Source organism: Oryza brachyantha, chromosome 3, assembly GCF_000231095.2.
Source record: "Oryza brachyantha chromosome 3, ObraRS2, whole genome shotgun sequence".
NCBI lineage: Eukaryota > Viridiplantae > Streptophyta > Magnoliopsida > Poales > Poaceae > Oryza > Oryza brachyantha.
Window position 1 is genome coordinate 3,435,384 of NC_023165.2, and position 16,118 is coordinate 3,451,501.

Here is a 16,118-nt window from a genome sequence, read left to right on the forward strand (position 1 = left end):
TTATGGATGTTATTACTAACTATCAAGCTCTAATATCTGTAGTCTCATTGCTATTACAATATCTTCTTTCAACTAACAATCAAGTTCCCAGTTTGATAATGTTCGGTGACCTTTGGGATCAGTCCGATGATTCCTGTATGCCTGTATCTACTACTGTACAACAAACATTAGCAAACACAAAATTACTCCTTAAACCTATACGCATTGATGCTTGAGCCGGGGTTGGTCACTCTATGATCCTGTACATATATTGTCTCAGAACCAGATTTAATTCAGTCTGGAGTTGAGATTACCCCGTTGTTTTTCCGTGTTCTCAAACGATCCATGTAGCTGTAGAAGTAAAGAATTGCTGACAACAAAGATGGAGCTCAAGGCCATCAATCCCCCTATATGCACCAACAAAGTTAATATTAAAGCTCATGTGAGGGAGTAATAGAAAAGTGTACAATATCGGTAGATAAACAGCACCTGAAAGAGATGGTGTCATGGCAAAATCAAATTGAGGCAGTAGCACTCCAGCAGCAATGGGAATGGCTACTATGTTATACGCCACAGCCCAGGCCAGATTTTGGTGAACTTTGGCCATAGTTGCTTTTGAAAGTGATAGCGCATCCATTACCTGCGCCGCAGACGATTCTCATTTATTAGCATGAATGCCACTTGTATAGAATACCATATAGATCATAATCCTAGTACCTGAGAGAGTTTGTTTCCTAATAGAACAACTGAAGCCGCGTCAGACGCAGCGCTCTCTTTTGCGTGAGTTCGCATAGCTATTCCCACGTCAGCAGCTGCTAAAGATGGTGCATCATTTATTCCATCGCCAACCTATGCAACAGCAAATTCCATTAAGGAAATGATACGAAGTGGTTTCATACTGTCTAAAACTTTAATTTTTTCTATGCTCAACACTTGTAACATTTTTCAAAGTCAGTCACATGAAATAATTTTATCACAGGCAATTTCAACAGGCCATAAAAAAAAATTACCATTGCAACCCGATGCCCCTCCCCTTGCAAAGCAGTTATAATGCTCGACTTTTCGTGTGGAGTTAAGGATGACTTTATGTTTTCACTTCGGATCCCTACAGTTCTCCCGATGCTTTCAACTGATTCTTTCCTGTCTCCTGATAATAGGAACGTTGTGATTTCTTCCTGCTGGAGCCTGTTAATTGATCAAAAGCAAAAAAAGAAACAGTACTTCAATTATACAGAAACAACACTAATTAGTAATAGATGCAACATTTGCATAAAACTAGGAAAAAAACATTTGTAACATGTGAAGTCCTAGATGTGGCAATTCATAGCCCATTGTCCATAATCACAAGGGAAACTATGAATTCTGAAAAGAAAAAATTGCCGGGTTAGCCAAAGGCTGGCTGCAAAATTTCGTTAAGATTAGGGGGATTTACAGCTGGTATTCTGAAGTTTCGTTCTGAAATCATTCTAAATTCTGAAAATGAATATAGTGACAGATGTATGGTATCTCCAGTAAATACCTATTCACGATAGCTTTTGCATCATCACGCAGAACATCTGATATAGCGATAGCACCTATTATTCCTTCTCCTTCACGGCCAACAAAAGCAATTGATTTTGAGTGAGTAGATGATTCCTCACTGGAAGACACAAACTCTAGATGGTTTCTAAGCTCTCTCAGATCAGTTGATGATGCCTTGGTCTCAAAACGATTGTGGACCCAGTCCAAAGTTCCTACTGCAACCAAACGCCCATCTACTTCTGCCAAACAGCCAAAACCAGGCTCTGTAAGCTGGCCACTTGTGGTTGGGATATCCAGTTTGAGACGTTCGGCCTCATCCATTATAGCATTTGCAATAGGATGCAATGCTGTTTTCTCCACTGCAGCGGCGAGACGAAGAATCTCCTCTTCCTCAAATGCTAAAGAAGCTATAGAAGTAACTACTGGTCTTCCTTTTGTTAGTGTCCCTGTCTATGAATCACAATGCAAATACCAATTGTAACACAAATGCTTATCTTTGAGGAGACTAGTTTAGCATGGCAAATAAAAATGATAAATGATGTAATATGTAGTGTACCTTATCAAGTAGAATGGCATCTATTCCAGCTAAACGCTCCAAAACATCACCCCCTCTAATAAGTAGTCCCCGTTTAGCACCTAGTTTAAGATAAATGGTAGTTCCATGGGGTTAGCAACTATTTAAAAATAGATCAGGGAAGGGTTTCAACAAAGAAGCAAGCAAAGTGAATAGTAGAATGCTGAATCAACATTAGTAATCAAGGGCCTCTGTATTGTTATGATGTATGAAAATTTTCGACCCCATTGTGTCAGCCAATGTTAAGAACAAATGAGACCAAACATTATAGCATAGAAAGTTACCCAGTGAAGTCCCTATCAAGATAGCTGTAGGTGTAGCTAATCCAAGTGCACAAGGACAGGAAACAACCTGCAGTGTGAAGTGTGAACAACTGTGCAGTCAGCCCAAATGATCATGATGGGTTTTAATGATGGTTAGTTAGCCAGTGCACTATAGTCTCATTATGTAAAATTAGTCTATTTGACAATACATTTTAACAATAATTTTCAGACCATTAGAGTAAAACGCTGACCTTACATAACACAATATAGCAGGACTACTTACAAGTACATCCACAGCAAGTTTCAAGCTCAATAGTAATGAATCCCCGTCTGGGCCAGAAATATCATTAAGAAGAACCTCTGGAAAGATGTGGGTGCCAATGTAATACCTTGGAACAGAGAGAGAAGGTTGCAGAAGCAAAGTTAATGTAGGCCAAGTATAATTCATTTGTATTTTTTGGAAGTAAAAAACAAAGGAAAGGTGAATGGGAACATACCAGAAAGAAAATGTTGCTGCAGACAATGTCATAACAGTATAAACAAATGGCCCTGCAATTGAATCTGCAAGCCTTTGAACGGGAGCTTCGCGTGCTTGTGCATCCTCAACCTGTTCAAGGACAATATAACTATTAGTAAAAACTTCTCTTGGTTTCTTTACTATCAAGAGTATGCAGGATGTATACCTACCATTCGGACAATCTTAGCAATTGTTGATGATGGCCCAGTTGATGTAGCTTTGATCCTTAAAGGACCATCCTTTAACAAGTCAAATAGTTCATTATTAATCAATTGAACAAACAATTCACAAATTAGCCCATGTACTTTATGAGAGAAGACCATGAGACTAAAATTAAGCAAGTGTAATAAGGACAATCCAACAATTTCACTGAAGCATGTTTAGTTAAAAATAGCTTCGGGAATCAATTGAAACAGGGAAAAGAGAGTGAGTAGCATATTATTTTTCAGTCAACTCGCGATAGCTTTTGCATTGCCAACGTGGCCATGGTCCCATGGATGAGGAATATACATATGACAGAGGTCAACACTTTAATTAATAATACAGTTTCTGAAATGAAGGTAAACATTAAGATTTGACACTTTACTTTATAAAACGCAGAGTAACACTTCCTGGCAGAAAAGTATGCACATACCCAGTTTACAGTTCCAGAAAATACAGAAGAGCCTTTTTCCTTGGGTACTGGCAAGGATTCCCCAGTTAGCATTGATTCGTCAACATAACTTGACCCTCCAAGGACATTTCCCTGCAACAGAAGATATGTCAAATAATTTTTTGAAAGCACAAACTGATGTATTAAGAAAATGAAACACAAGAAATTAATAACCAAAAGCATTTCTGACTGTGTAATTTGCGTTCTTGAATGCAAACATCTTTTCCCACTAAATAAACTTTGGCCAACTTTTGCCACCCCAGCGAAAAAATGGGTTGCTGACAAAATTGTCTTAAAAGAACTAATAAAGAAGCGGGAAGAGGAGATATCTTCGAATAATTTGTACCACATGCAATTCATTTTGCAAAACTGTTTCACAATCAGAAATTAATAATCAAAAGGGGTTAATCAAGCTTACGATTTATGCACATTCAAAGAAGCGGCAGTATCACTGCACCACAATATCAGGAAGATACTATAAAAATAAAACCACAGTGTGGGCTCCTTACATCTACAGGGATCGTTTCTCCAGGAAGGACTAATATCAAGTCTCCAATACGAACATCATCGACAGGAACCTCAACAGTGATTGCATCTGAATTTAAAGCACCATCTGAGGAAGGATCGTCGCTAGAGGAAGTAACGACTAGTCTTGACTGAGGTGATAAGAGTGACTGCAACAGAACAAGGCATAAGTAGATGCTAATAAATTCAGTCATATTGATGAAGGATATGCAGAACTGCAGATAAATTACTTCACTATCATCAGTATCACTACAAAGATTCTCCAATAGTGTTTTACCTATTTCCATTTTCAGTCTCCATTTCTACAAATGCAGAATAGAACTATAGAAGTGCTCTTCTATAGTATTAAGGTGTTAAGTGTACACTTACAATGAGCTCATTCATATCACTAGAAGCCTTAAGCCTGGCACTTTCTTCAAGAGATCGTCCAAGAAGCACAAATCCGAGAAGCATGACCTGCATGCTACAAGAAAAGTTTCTTCAACAAAACACTATGTGCAAAACACATTCAACTGTTATTTCATCAATCACCAAATCCATTCAAGTAAGATGGTAGGAAGTGATTAAACATCTATTTGAACAATTCACTAACAAACAAGACGCCTTATTGACAATGCACCAAGACATACATAAAAAGAGAGCAACAGTGGCTAACAAGAGTGTCAGCAAGAATATGAAAATGCAACTTTACTACTACAGGTCGGAGTTCCTTTTTTCCTCTCTTTTGTGCATGCATGGAAGATCACTCACCGGTTCATCAAAAAAGGTGGAATTCCACTCCAGTTCAGGGTTCAGCAAGGATACCTGCATTAAAAAAAAAGGCTATATTGGTATTCTTGTATGACTGACTGATAATTTGGCACTGCAAATGCACTTACTGCACTGATAGCAAATGCTGCGGCAGACCCAAACCCTACAAGAGAATTCATGTTGGGGGACCCTTGCTTGAATGCTCGAAGACCATCAAAAAGTATATCTGGAGTTACATTGAACACACTGTTAGAAAAAGGTAAAAAACATTAAGGTACGCATTACAAGTTCATGCTAAAAGTGTTATTCAGTTTCAACTTATGTCAGTACTTGATATCCAGTATTCTTTACTCTTACAGGAGTAATGTACAACATCTCTAGTTCTTCATATAATATGTCATTCCGTTGTTTCTTAGGAGGCTTTAAGCACATTTCTCCTTTACTACCCACTCGCCAACCAAACCAAAAGCCCGTGAAACAAACTACTGAAGTATTCTTCAGTACAAACAATAAGGAGACCCCAATTGTGTATATTTATTGAAAATATATAACAAGACACAAAGGAGTATTTACTAGAGAAATAAATGTGCCTCCTCCCACATCAGGTAGAGCTACTAGAAATTATCTAGCCATGACTAGCATCTCAGATAATTCAAAGATCGTACTAATGATTACTACATGTAGCGTGAATAGTTTTCAGCGTCTCGTGTCAGACAACCTGGTGACCTGATTGGTTCTATTGAGTTTGTCTATAATCCATCTTTTTATATAACACATTTATTTGTCATTCTTAGGAATTATTACTAATTATTCTCTCCGTTCCACATTATAAGACTTTCTAGTCTTGCCTAAATTTATATATGTGCTAATCAATCTAGTCACATATGCAAAACATATGTATTGATACATGAATAATCTAGCCAAACCTATAAAGTTTTATAATATGAAACGGAGGGAGTAATTTGACCATAGAATTACTTTTCACTATCTGGTTTGATACTGCAACAAACTGTATGGAAGCCCATACTAAACAACTGTACATTACTATACCATACTACATACCTCTTCCAGGTCCAAACAGTGCCGCTATAGCAATACCACATTTCACATACGAATTATGCAACAAATCCAAAAAAGTTCCTGCATCATGCATAAATTGATCAGACAGCGATCCATGTAAAAGCAATTCTACCCAGCATGTGCATCAATAGCTAATTTAGACTTCACTAAAAGGGTAGCAGCTGATTTAAACTTGGTGTGTCCATCCATCGATATCTATTGCACAACCTGTGATAATGTGACTACGCTCTCATGGTTTCTACTCACCATGGCCGACATGGATGCCGAGCGAGTGGAGAAAATGGGTTCCGTGCGAGCCGCAGCAGAGCGCAACGAGCGTCCACGCGAAGGCGACGCGCCCTCGGCTCCGCGTGAGGAGCTCGGCCTTCCTGGCCGCCATCTCCTTCCACTTCCGCGCACTGTCGCCGGCACCTGAGGCCGCGCCCCCTCGCCGCGCCACCGAAGGGAACCCGCACTCCGTCAGCCTCGCCGCGAGCTCCTGCCCGGCACCCGGCTCCGGCGACCTCAGCCGCACGGCCGCCGACTCGGCGAGTAGGTTCACCGCCGCGGTCTCCACCCGCTCGTCCGAGGCCAGGATGGTCCGCACCCGCGCCGCGCAGCCGCCACACATCATCCCACTCACGTCGAGCAGCACGGTCGCACTGGCCCCCTCCTCTCCCGCCGCCGCCGCCGCCGCGTCGACCGCCGCGCCCGAGGCGGAGGGCTCGGCCGTGGCGCGGGCGGTGGTGCCCACCGCCGGGCCGCGGGGGAGGAGAAGGAGACGGCGGAGCCGCTGCGCAGTCGAGACCGCACAACCGCCTCGACCAAACCGGAGACGCCGGAGCAACAACGGGCTAGCGCCGCGAACCGGAGCGGTGACATGGAGGACGGAACGCCCGCCAGCGGCAGCCATAGAGGCGATCGCCCGCCCGCGAGGCCGCGCGAGCGAGCAGAAGTGGAGAAGGAATACGCTTAGCCGCGGAGGAAGAGGGAGGAAGAGGTGGCCATGGAACGCGCCGAGACGAGGAGAGGAGGAAGAGCGGTTGTGGTGGAAAATGCAGGAGAACAGAAGAGAGTGGTGGTGGTGGTGGAGTGAGAGCCGGGATTATAACCAGAAGAGGGAGACGGGAGACGGCGACGCATGAGGGAAGAAGAGAGGGGCGAGAAGTTAAATCCTAATCCTTGTGAGTTGGATAATAACAAATCATAGAGGGTGTGGGTGTTTGGAAGCTTTCGCGGCGGAAAACGTGGTGGACGTTGATTCGGGAGCGAGTGGATCTGCACCGTGCGTGACAACACCGTGCGGTCACGCCCGCGTGCCATGTTCCTCGCTGGGCCTAAATTTTAAACTCTTCAAATCAAAATTTAGATATTTATTTCAGTTTGATGATTTAAATTCTAAGAGCATTTCTAAAAGACTCTTCATCTCTACTCTCTCCAAATACTGTTAAGGGAGAATGACAAGAGGATCCAAAATAGCAATTTTACTAGCGCAGGATGAGTTATCAGATTTAGTTATTGAGGACTTAAAGTTTAGTCATTCAAATGACATGACAAGTCAAATAGTCACTCTCTTACAGAATACTTTTTTTTTAAAATAATTAAATTTAAGTATGATAAGTGAGATGGTCATTCTTTTGAAGATGCTCTAAAGAAGATTTAGCTGTGTTCTCGACATTAGTTTTACTAATCCCAAATCACAATATATATAATTAATTGATTAATAGCTAATTAATATGATTTTAAAAATCAATTTAACTATATAATTTTTTAAATACACTGTTTAGGAAGCATTAGCGTAAGAACGAAGGGAATCCGGATTAGGCCGTAACCTCTAGACTACAACATACTACGGATGTCTTAATTTTGGGAGTACAGTTTACATCGACGCTTCTATCGTGCCGTGGTTGACACGAGCTATTCACCGCAAATTCAACGGTGCAAAGTATTCCCAAATCTGGAGTATTTAATTTTTTACCACCTGGTACAGTACTCATTTTAACGACTTCCCACTCTCTGCGTCTATAACAGTTATATAGGTCTAAGTGCCACTTTTAAGAGTGACAAATCATTAAATATCCCAAAACTCCAATATGTACCGTTTTGTAATCTCATTTTTCTCCTATGCTTATTCTTTAAGCTAAAACTAAAATTTTTTAGCGTAGATTTTGGGTTTATTATTGTACTTTATTATTCATTGTTGCTTTTTTTATCGCTAAAATCATCTTCAAGAGTTTGCCAAAAATTGATTCCCATAATTTCTATAGTAGAATTTGTTCCAAAATAATTATCTTCCTAAAACTTTTCCAATAAAACTTTTCCAACTCCAGCGGTACTCATATATTTAGATTCCTAAATTTAAATTTAGTTAGTCCACCTGATTTAAATTCTTAACTACACGGATACTCATATTTATGAGCTCATAAACTAGTGTAAAAAACTCTCAAAACCATCTTTAAAATTAAGATTGAAAATTTTAATTTTAGTTTATAACTATAAAAAAAGATGAGGGTGATAGGCTGCATCTGGGAGCACGTGACAAAACAATAAATGAACGAAAAGATGATGATCAAGTTTTTGTTAACAATGTCACATAGAATGACTGTTGTACATGCCGTGATGCCTATATTTGGATGGAGGTTTGGAACTATGGGTTTTAGGCCCCTTTAATTCAAAGGAAAAATTCATAGTAATTTTAGAAGATTTTATTTCTATAAAAAAATTTCTACAAAGCTATTTGAATCAAATTAATGAACCCTATGAAATTCTATGAAATTCTTATAGAATGCCTCTTTTCATACAAATTTTGAAGGAAATTTAATAAGAGGCAGAACCTCATAGAAAAAATCATTTGAGTTTTTATCCTATGTTTTTTCCGTGGTCAAATTAAACGGTCATTCTTACGTTTTTTTATGTTTTACAATCCTCTGATTTACACTTACATTTCTATCAGAATTTTTTGTTTTTCGTATTCCTCTGTTTTTCGTTGTGTGATCCGTATGAGCCCTTAAATTAGAAAGTTCTTCACCAAAGTAGTCTTAGTTTAAAAATATCAAAACGTGCAAGGTGCAAATTCCAAAACCTCCCATCCAGATCCAGACCATCCGATCTCCTCCGTCCCGAACGTTATCTCTAAACCCCTCGCTTCCAATCCACCACGTCTCTCCGGCGTGCCCGCTCCAATGGCCTCCCCGAACGCCGACCTGCCTCGGCAGCACCACCCCTCGACGCCACCTCTCCTCCTCGCCATGCGCCACCTCCCCTTCCCCGGCGCCCACCGGCCGCGCGCGCTTCCCGTCCCCGACCTCGCACCCCTCGCCCGCCGCCTCGAAGAGCTCGCTGCCGCCGCCGCCGCGCACCCGCTCCTGAAGCCGCTCTTCGCCTTCCACTCCCACCTCTCCGCCTTCTCCCAGGTAGGTCAACTCCGGCGAGACCCTCCCCCCTGAGCTCGATCGCTCGACGGACGGACGTACCACACATATGTGACGGGCTTGCTTGCTTACTTACTATACGCTTGCTGGTGAAATGAGCAGAGCAGGAGGCGCGCGATGGCGACGATGCGCAGGCCGGCAGATTGCCCGCTGTCCGGGGAGCACTGCTTCGCGGCGGTGCTGGGTGGCTCCGTGGCCGGGGTGGTGGTGTCCAATGGCATCAACAACTTCCTCAGCTTGTACAACACCGTGCTCGTCGTCAGGCTCGTGCTCACATGGTTCCCCAACACGCCGCCCGCCATCGTCGCGCCACTCAGGTACGTTGCACACTTGCACGTTAGGCTACAGGTATCACACATGCTAGCATTCAACAATTTAGAGCTTCCATCGTTTCACTTTTGGCCAGAAAAATCGAAACGGTTTATTGATACGTTGAATAATTTGAAAATAAAACTTTTATATGAGTGTACGTAACAATTCAAAATAAATGTTACAAAATAAATTACGATAAAAAATCAATTTCAAAAATAAGTTTGAAAAAATAAAATTTGGCATATATCAGAGGCCCTGACTCTAGTGACCGTATGCCCGTGTTGATGAAGCCAGCAATTGGCTGGGTTTAAACAAAGTTCAAATCTAGAAAATAAAGAAACACAAAAAACATAATTATATTTCAGATCAGACCACAAAGGTAGCTAGCTAATTACATTTGTGCAGTCGATAAAAACGTAATGATACCGCTATCTGCATTGACCCATGTTGGTGATCGGCTCGTGAAACGTGACTGTTTGTGTACACTTGTGCAGCACGATATGTGATCCGTACCTGAACATTTTCCGAGGAATCATCCCGCCGCTCGGGGGAACGCTCGACCTGTCGCCGATCCTCGCGTTCCTCGTCCTCAACGCCCTGTCCAGCACCGCCGCCGCGCTCCCGGCCGAGCTCCCGGACCCAGCGGCGCCGACGTCTCGCCGCGGCGCCTCGTCGGCGGGCTCCGCCGTGCTCACCGCGAGCCGGAGGAAATGGGCACGGAGAATCCGCCCGGTAGAGTCGCAGAAAGAAGAGGACGAAATGTGATACTTGCCACCGGTTTGCATCCGATGGAATAGTACCTGCAATCAGTCACTGGCACGGGTGGGGCATCGACGCAGAGTGGCGGCCGTCAGATCGCGAACAGATAATCAACTAGGCAGGCGGAATTGTTTTGGTTGTGTTGCTTCAGATGATTTTTGCTTCAAAGCTGTAGAATCCATCCCATTGAGGCTCGTGTTCTTTCTGGATGTATGCAATCTTTGAGATGAGTTCGTTACTTCGTTGATGGATCGCATTCTCACTGTTTATACTACGCCACAAGTTTACAGCGGTCACCAAGCATTACTATTTCTATATGCATCCAGTGAATTGATTGTGGTCGTCTGATCAGGGAATCTAAAGACGGTAAGACCAGGCACTCCATGCGTCCATCGAGATGTGAGTTTTCATTTGTTGGTAACTTGGCATGCAAATGTAGTGTCACTCTAAAAGAGGACATTTTTTTTATCACTCTTACCGATGTTCATAACAGATTTATCACTAGATCCACATGTTATAGATTTGTAAGGCCCACATGTCATAAATATCGAGTAATAAATATCTTATGACCAATCGTAAGAGTGGCAAAAAGATACCCTCTCTAAAAGAGTGGCAAGTAATCAAGTATGGCGTTCTCTCGTTCGTGAATCAAGTGGGAGCAATGGCAGTATGATCCAAACTTGCTATCAGGCTATTAGCATCGTACATCACACTTCAAGCGTTTCCCCTTTTTTCATGCTGTATCTATGATGGGTTTTCTGCAAAGCCGAACCAAACCAGTCGACCATATGTACCGAATCATCGTGCTAGGTTGAAGAGGAACCTCGCGATCCAACCAAGAAGTCCAACACGATCTTGTTGAACTGATCCGGGTCCTCCATTTGAGGCACATGGCCCGTCTTCTTGATGATCTCCAATCTAACATTCTCTCCCAAGCAGCTGCAACCATCATCGTAAGTACAAATGTACAAAGCAATAATGTTATTCTCCAGTTTGCGATTCTGTGTCACCATTCACTAGTACTGCTGTGAATTTTACCTCTTGACAGCAAATGCCTTGTCCAAGGGGAATATCTGATCATGATCTCCCCAGATTAGCAGTACATCCTGACGCAAGGGTGTAACATGGAATGCATCTGTGCCCACAGTTGTAGCATTCATAAGTGCGATCTTCTCTTCCCTCTTATCCGAAAAAAGTTTCTGCAAATTGCTGAATGCAGCATCAGAATTCTCTAGCACAGCATGTGCTCTGTATTTCTTGAAAAAAAAAACATGTGTCGTCTACGATTTATCCTCAAAAAGCATCACATCACATGAAACGCGAGAATTTCAAGCGAATTTTGAGTGGTTTATGAATCATCCGTCACCTCACCTCACCTGCATGGTGTCTCGGATCACGAAGTCCGGTAGCATGGCGGTGGGCTGCTTCCGGTAGAAGGTCAGCTCCATGAGCCGGCGAGCTCCGCGCGCGTCCAGCGGCATGAGCACGTCGGCCGGGCGCGCCCACCGGCCTCCGGCGCGCTCGAGGAACGCCCTGTCGTCCTCCGACGTCTTGAGCAGGTCGGAATTGGATATCACCACGGGGCCGATCCTCTCGGGCCCCGCCGCGCGCGCCATGGCGTAGGCGACGAACCCGCCGTAGCTGGTGCCGGCCACGGCGACGCGCGCCGCCGCCGTCCCCAAGAGTCCCGGGAGCGCGTCGAGCAGCGCGGCGGCCTGCGCCGACTCGGAGGGCGGCGGGGAGGAGGGGGAGGAGGAGGAGGAGGCGCCGAAGCAGAGGAGGTCCGGGACGACGACGTGGAAGCGGCGGGAGAGCGGGCCAACCTGGCCGCGCCACTGCCACGTCGCCATGGGGCCGAAGCCGTGGATGAGGAGGAGCGGCGGCAGGCGCGGCTCCCCCGGCGGCGCCCAGTAGTGGATGGTCCGGGGCCGGGCCTCATCACCGCCGCCGTCGTCGGCGGTGGAGGGGAGCGTGACGGTGCGGGGGCGGAGCCCGGCGGCGAGGAAGGCGCGGCGGGCGATGTACTCCATCAGCGGGAGGACGCCGAAGCCCATGGTGGCGTGCGACCGTGCGTGGAGGTGAGGCGGGTAGCTTGGAGTTGGCGAATGGTAGATGATGCATACGTATAGACAGCGGCTCGGCGGTCAAAATTTGTCAGCGCTCGTGTATGACGTATACCACACTAACCAGCTTCGAGACTACTACAATCTTTTGGCTTCCGGATGAAAAAGAAAAGCTAAACATCATATTTATAAATAAATAAATAATTTATAAATAAAACTTTTATATACATATTTTTGATGGTCTAAAAGTAAAATTTAAAAAATAAATTATGATAAAAGTTTTAAAACCAGATCTAAAATTTAATGTTTAATTAAATTTTGACTTATAAATATAGGCACATACTAAAAAGTTAAAGCTCTTGCAGTTGGTGAATGGTCGATGCCTATTTGATTGATGTGGAGCAATTCTTTTTTTGTAGTGTGATAGATTTAGCTGCCGTTTTGTTTGCCAAAACAATGTTGACGGCCAATCTATTTAGTGGGTTTTTTTTATTGATGCACAATGTCAACAGTAGTGTATAGTGTGATTGCACATTAGTTGCACTCCAAAATCTTGGTTTACTGATATTTTGGTAAGTTTGACCAAACATTTGCCCTATGTGTGTCCATTGATTACATTCAAAGCCTCAGATGGATAAAGAAAGAAAAATAACAATACAACTTTTTTAAAAAATATTTTTCCGTGTTCAAATAATTTGTAGTACAAATTTTAACTATGAACTGACTGAGTTGAATAGCCATCTTATTTCAGCCAATCAAATATTCGAGTGGCCATCCATCTTATTGAGATGTGCCATTAGACGATGGATCAGCCTTGTGAGTAGCCAGCAAGAAGTCTAGCAGGATCTTGTTGAACCGGGTTGGATCCTCCAGCTGCGGAGCATGCCCTGTTTTGCTTATGACCTCCACTCTAGCTTTCCCATCCAAAGACCTGACGAACAAAGTAAATACAGGAAATCTCAGTTAATCACCAATAATCAGTGTTTATCACCGAGATGGAAGCTTGTAGGTTGCTATGCCATTACCTCTGAACTGCATAGGCCTTCTCAAGCGGGAACAACTGATCTTGCTCTCCCCAGATAATCAGCACTTCCTACAATGGAACGTGAAAAGTTTTAGCTACGGCATTGAGCATCAGTGAGTGCACTGGTTGAAATACTATAAAGCAATGCAACCACCAGGTTGGGACAAGGGGCTAAATTTTAGCCCCTTATCCCATCGGATATTTGAACACTTATTATAAATAGTAAATGTTAATTATTAATAAAACTCATCCATAATCTTGGACTAATTTACGAGACGAATCTAATGAGCCTAATTAATCTATAATTAGCCTATGTGATGCTACAGTAAACATACTCTAATTATGAATTAATTAGGCTTAAAAAATTCGTCTCGTGGATTACCACTCATTTATGACATTTGTCTTTTTATTAATTTTATTTAATACTTCAAATTATTCAAATTAGTATTCAAACATCCGATGTGACAACCCGTCTAAGCAACCCCTTACCTGAGATATCGGAGTTACTGGGAACTTGTCTGTGCCGACCGTGATCCCCTTGAAGAGCTGAATAAGTTGCTCTCTGTTTTCCGTGAAAAGTTTCTGGCAGAAAGATAACAAAACCATCACTTTCAGAGGACAGTGGTAGCTGGCTACTCTACTCCAGTGAGTTCTGTCTGAAACTCTTGAATGACATTTTTTTAGATGGATAACTCTGAATGATGTACTGTAGTACTGTATCAATCTCACGAAGTCACGAGCATAAGCTGTTCGACCCTCCAACAGAGTCGAGCTAAAGGAGTTGGGTATTATTGCGGTGTGCATGGATTTGCCTCTCGCAAATGGATGCTAGTAGATTCATTACTTAGCTGTGAGTTGTCGTCATCTGTTTAGATGCCAGTGCAATTCCAAAACCAGAGCTTTTTTTTAAAAAAAATGGAGAAGCAGCCTTACTACTGAAAAAAAAGCCAACCAACTGCATATTCCTATAAACGATTGCATATTCGATCCATGGATCTCAACTGTTTCATGGAATCAGCACAATGAAATGCAGGCAATTCCGGAATAATTGTGTAATCTTGTGCTATTGTTGGTGGAGTAGGAGTAATTTACATGGTTACTATCCACTATTCAGTGTTCAAAGTTCAGAACGTATATAAAGAACTAGAATGCGAGCAGCAGTTCCACGGATCGAATAAGATTATGATGCCATTGTTATATATTTTCTTTTGAATCCGCTTTTGTTAAACTTGTTTTATATATCGACCTATTTAAACATTATTTGCACTGCTACGAAATTAATAAATTAGTGGATATTAATTAACAAAAACACGAGCAATTCGAGACGACGTAGTAGTTTTTAAACTGACAAATGGATTCGGTTTGACCTGGATGAAGTCACGCAGGATGAAGTCCGGCGTCAGCGCCGCCGGCGGCGGGCGGTACGCAGCCAGCTCCATCAGCTTCCGCATCGCGGCGGGCTCCGCGGGCAGCAGGATCTCCTCGACGCCGCTCCACCCCTCGCCAGCCCTCTTCAGGAACCCGCTGTCGTCGGCCGCCGTCTTGAGCAGGTCGGAGCTCGCGATCACCACGGGGCCGACCCTCCCGGGCCCCGCCGTGCGCGCCAGCCAGTACGCCACGAACCCGCCGTAGCTGGTCCCCGCCACGGCCACCCGCCTCCCCTTCATCCCCGGCAGCGCGTCCAGCAGCGCCGCCAGCGCCGCCGCCTGCGTGGCCTCCGACGGCGGCGGCGAGGCCGAGCCGTCGCACGCGGCGCTGCCGCCGAAGCCGATGAGGTCGGGCACGACGAGGTGGAAATGCCGTGACAGCGGGCCCACCTGGCAGCGCCACTGCCAGGTGGCCCGAGGGCCGAATCCATGGACGAGCAGCAGCGGCGGGCGCCGCGGCTCCCCCGTGGAGGCCCAGTAGTGAACGGTGCAGGTCGACTCGCCGCCGCCGCCGCCGGGGTACGGCAACGTGACGGCGCCGGGGCTGAGGCCCGCGGCGGCGAACTCGCGGCGCGCGAGGTAGTCGAGCAGCGGCACGAGGCTCAGGCTGGCACCCATGGGTGCAGCTAGAGCTCTTGCAACGCAGCAGCGCACACGACACGGCACGCACCCAGCGCCGCCTCGTGTGTGATAGCGTTTGTTTGGTCGAGGCCGAAACGTGCGGCTCACACTTGACGTGGTTCGCCGGGACGGTGGTGGTTGGATCGTACCAAACATAATCGCGAGTAAATGAAGGAAAAGTTCGTTGGTGAGCTTGATTATGAAAGCAAGAATTCTTAAACTGTGTAATTTTCTTATTAAAAATATATATAGAATGTATCATCTTATGTTTATAAAATATTTTTTTTAATTTACGGTAACTAATTTAAGCATTTATATCATTACGTAGCTATCACAGCAAAATAAGCAACCTCCGAATGGGCGGGGATGTTGTTGTTGTTGAGGGAGTTGAGGAGAGCCGTCCGTTGCTGAGGCTGGGCCTCCACGATGCTTACACGTGTGCATCGCCAGCGTCACGGGCTTTGCCTCTTTGGTGTATTAATAAGTGCAGGTGAGAGGGTAGCGGCCAAGGGAAGATTGAGAAAGCATTTCTCAACAAAAGGAGAAAGATAAACAAGTCGAGGACCTCTCTTTTAAAAAAGAAGCTAATCAAATGAAGGCATGAGATTGCTATCAGAATTAAATTATGCTAGATATATCCA

The 16,118-nt window shown here is 44.2% G+C and overlaps 4 protein-coding genes across 4 annotated transcripts; 1 reads left to right on the forward strand and 3 right to left on the reverse strand.

The window, feature by feature from the left end:
• Positions 1-22: 22 nt before the first annotated feature.
• Positions 23-6,922, reverse strand: LOC102702833 (copper-transporting ATPase PAA2, chloroplastic). The gene is made up of 17 exons (XM_040522590.1): positions 6,108-6,922; positions 5,844-5,921; positions 4,910-5,007; positions 4,782-4,835; positions 4,401-4,487; positions 4,016-4,180; positions 3,489-3,599; positions 3,025-3,093; positions 2,835-2,944; positions 2,621-2,726; positions 2,359-2,425; positions 2,057-2,136; positions 1,499-1,950; positions 990-1,164; positions 697-828; positions 469-619; positions 23-386 (listed from the first exon to the last, which is right to left on the reverse strand). The coding sequence occupies exons 1-17, from the start codon at positions 6,751-6,753 to the stop codon at positions 268-270; spliced, it is 2,700 nt and encodes an 899-aa protein (XP_040378524.1). The 5' UTR covers positions 6,754-6,922; the 3' UTR covers positions 23-267.
• A 2,039-nt stretch (positions 6,923-8,961) lies between these two features.
• Positions 8,962-10,452, forward strand: LOC102707940 (ylmG homolog protein 2, chloroplastic). The gene is made up of 3 exons (XM_006649432.3): positions 8,962-9,253; positions 9,374-9,588; positions 10,078-10,452. Exons 1-3 carry the CDS (start codon positions 9,023-9,025, stop codon positions 10,346-10,348), a joined length of 717 nt encoding a protein of 238 aa, XP_006649495.2. The 5' UTR covers positions 8,962-9,022; the 3' UTR covers positions 10,349-10,452.
• Positions 10,453-10,724: 272 nt separating this feature from the next.
• On the reverse strand, positions 10,725-12,396 carry LOC107303952 (4,5:9,10-diseco-3-hydroxy-5,9,17-trioxoandrosta-1(10),2-diene-4-oate hydrolase-like). Its single transcript, XM_040522883.1, has 3 exons — positions 11,719-12,396; positions 11,381-11,541; positions 10,725-11,281 (listed from the first exon to the last, which is right to left on the reverse strand). The coding sequence occupies exons 1-3, from the start codon at positions 12,394-12,396 to the stop codon at positions 11,149-11,151; spliced, it is 972 nt and encodes a 323-aa protein (XP_040378817.1). The 3' UTR covers positions 10,725-11,148.
• Positions 12,397-12,943: 547 nt separating this feature from the next.
• Positions 12,944-15,557, reverse strand: LOC102708221 (2-hydroxy-6-oxo-2,4-heptadienoate hydrolase-like). Its single transcript, XM_040522163.1, has 4 exons — positions 14,797-15,557; positions 13,919-14,011; positions 13,431-13,498; positions 12,944-13,336 (listed from the first exon to the last, which is right to left on the reverse strand). The coding sequence occupies exons 1-4, from the start codon at positions 15,472-15,474 to the stop codon at positions 13,186-13,188; spliced, it is 990 nt and encodes a 329-aa protein (XP_040378097.1). The 5' UTR covers positions 15,475-15,557; the 3' UTR covers positions 12,944-13,185.
• Positions 15,558-16,118: the final 561 nt, after the last annotated feature.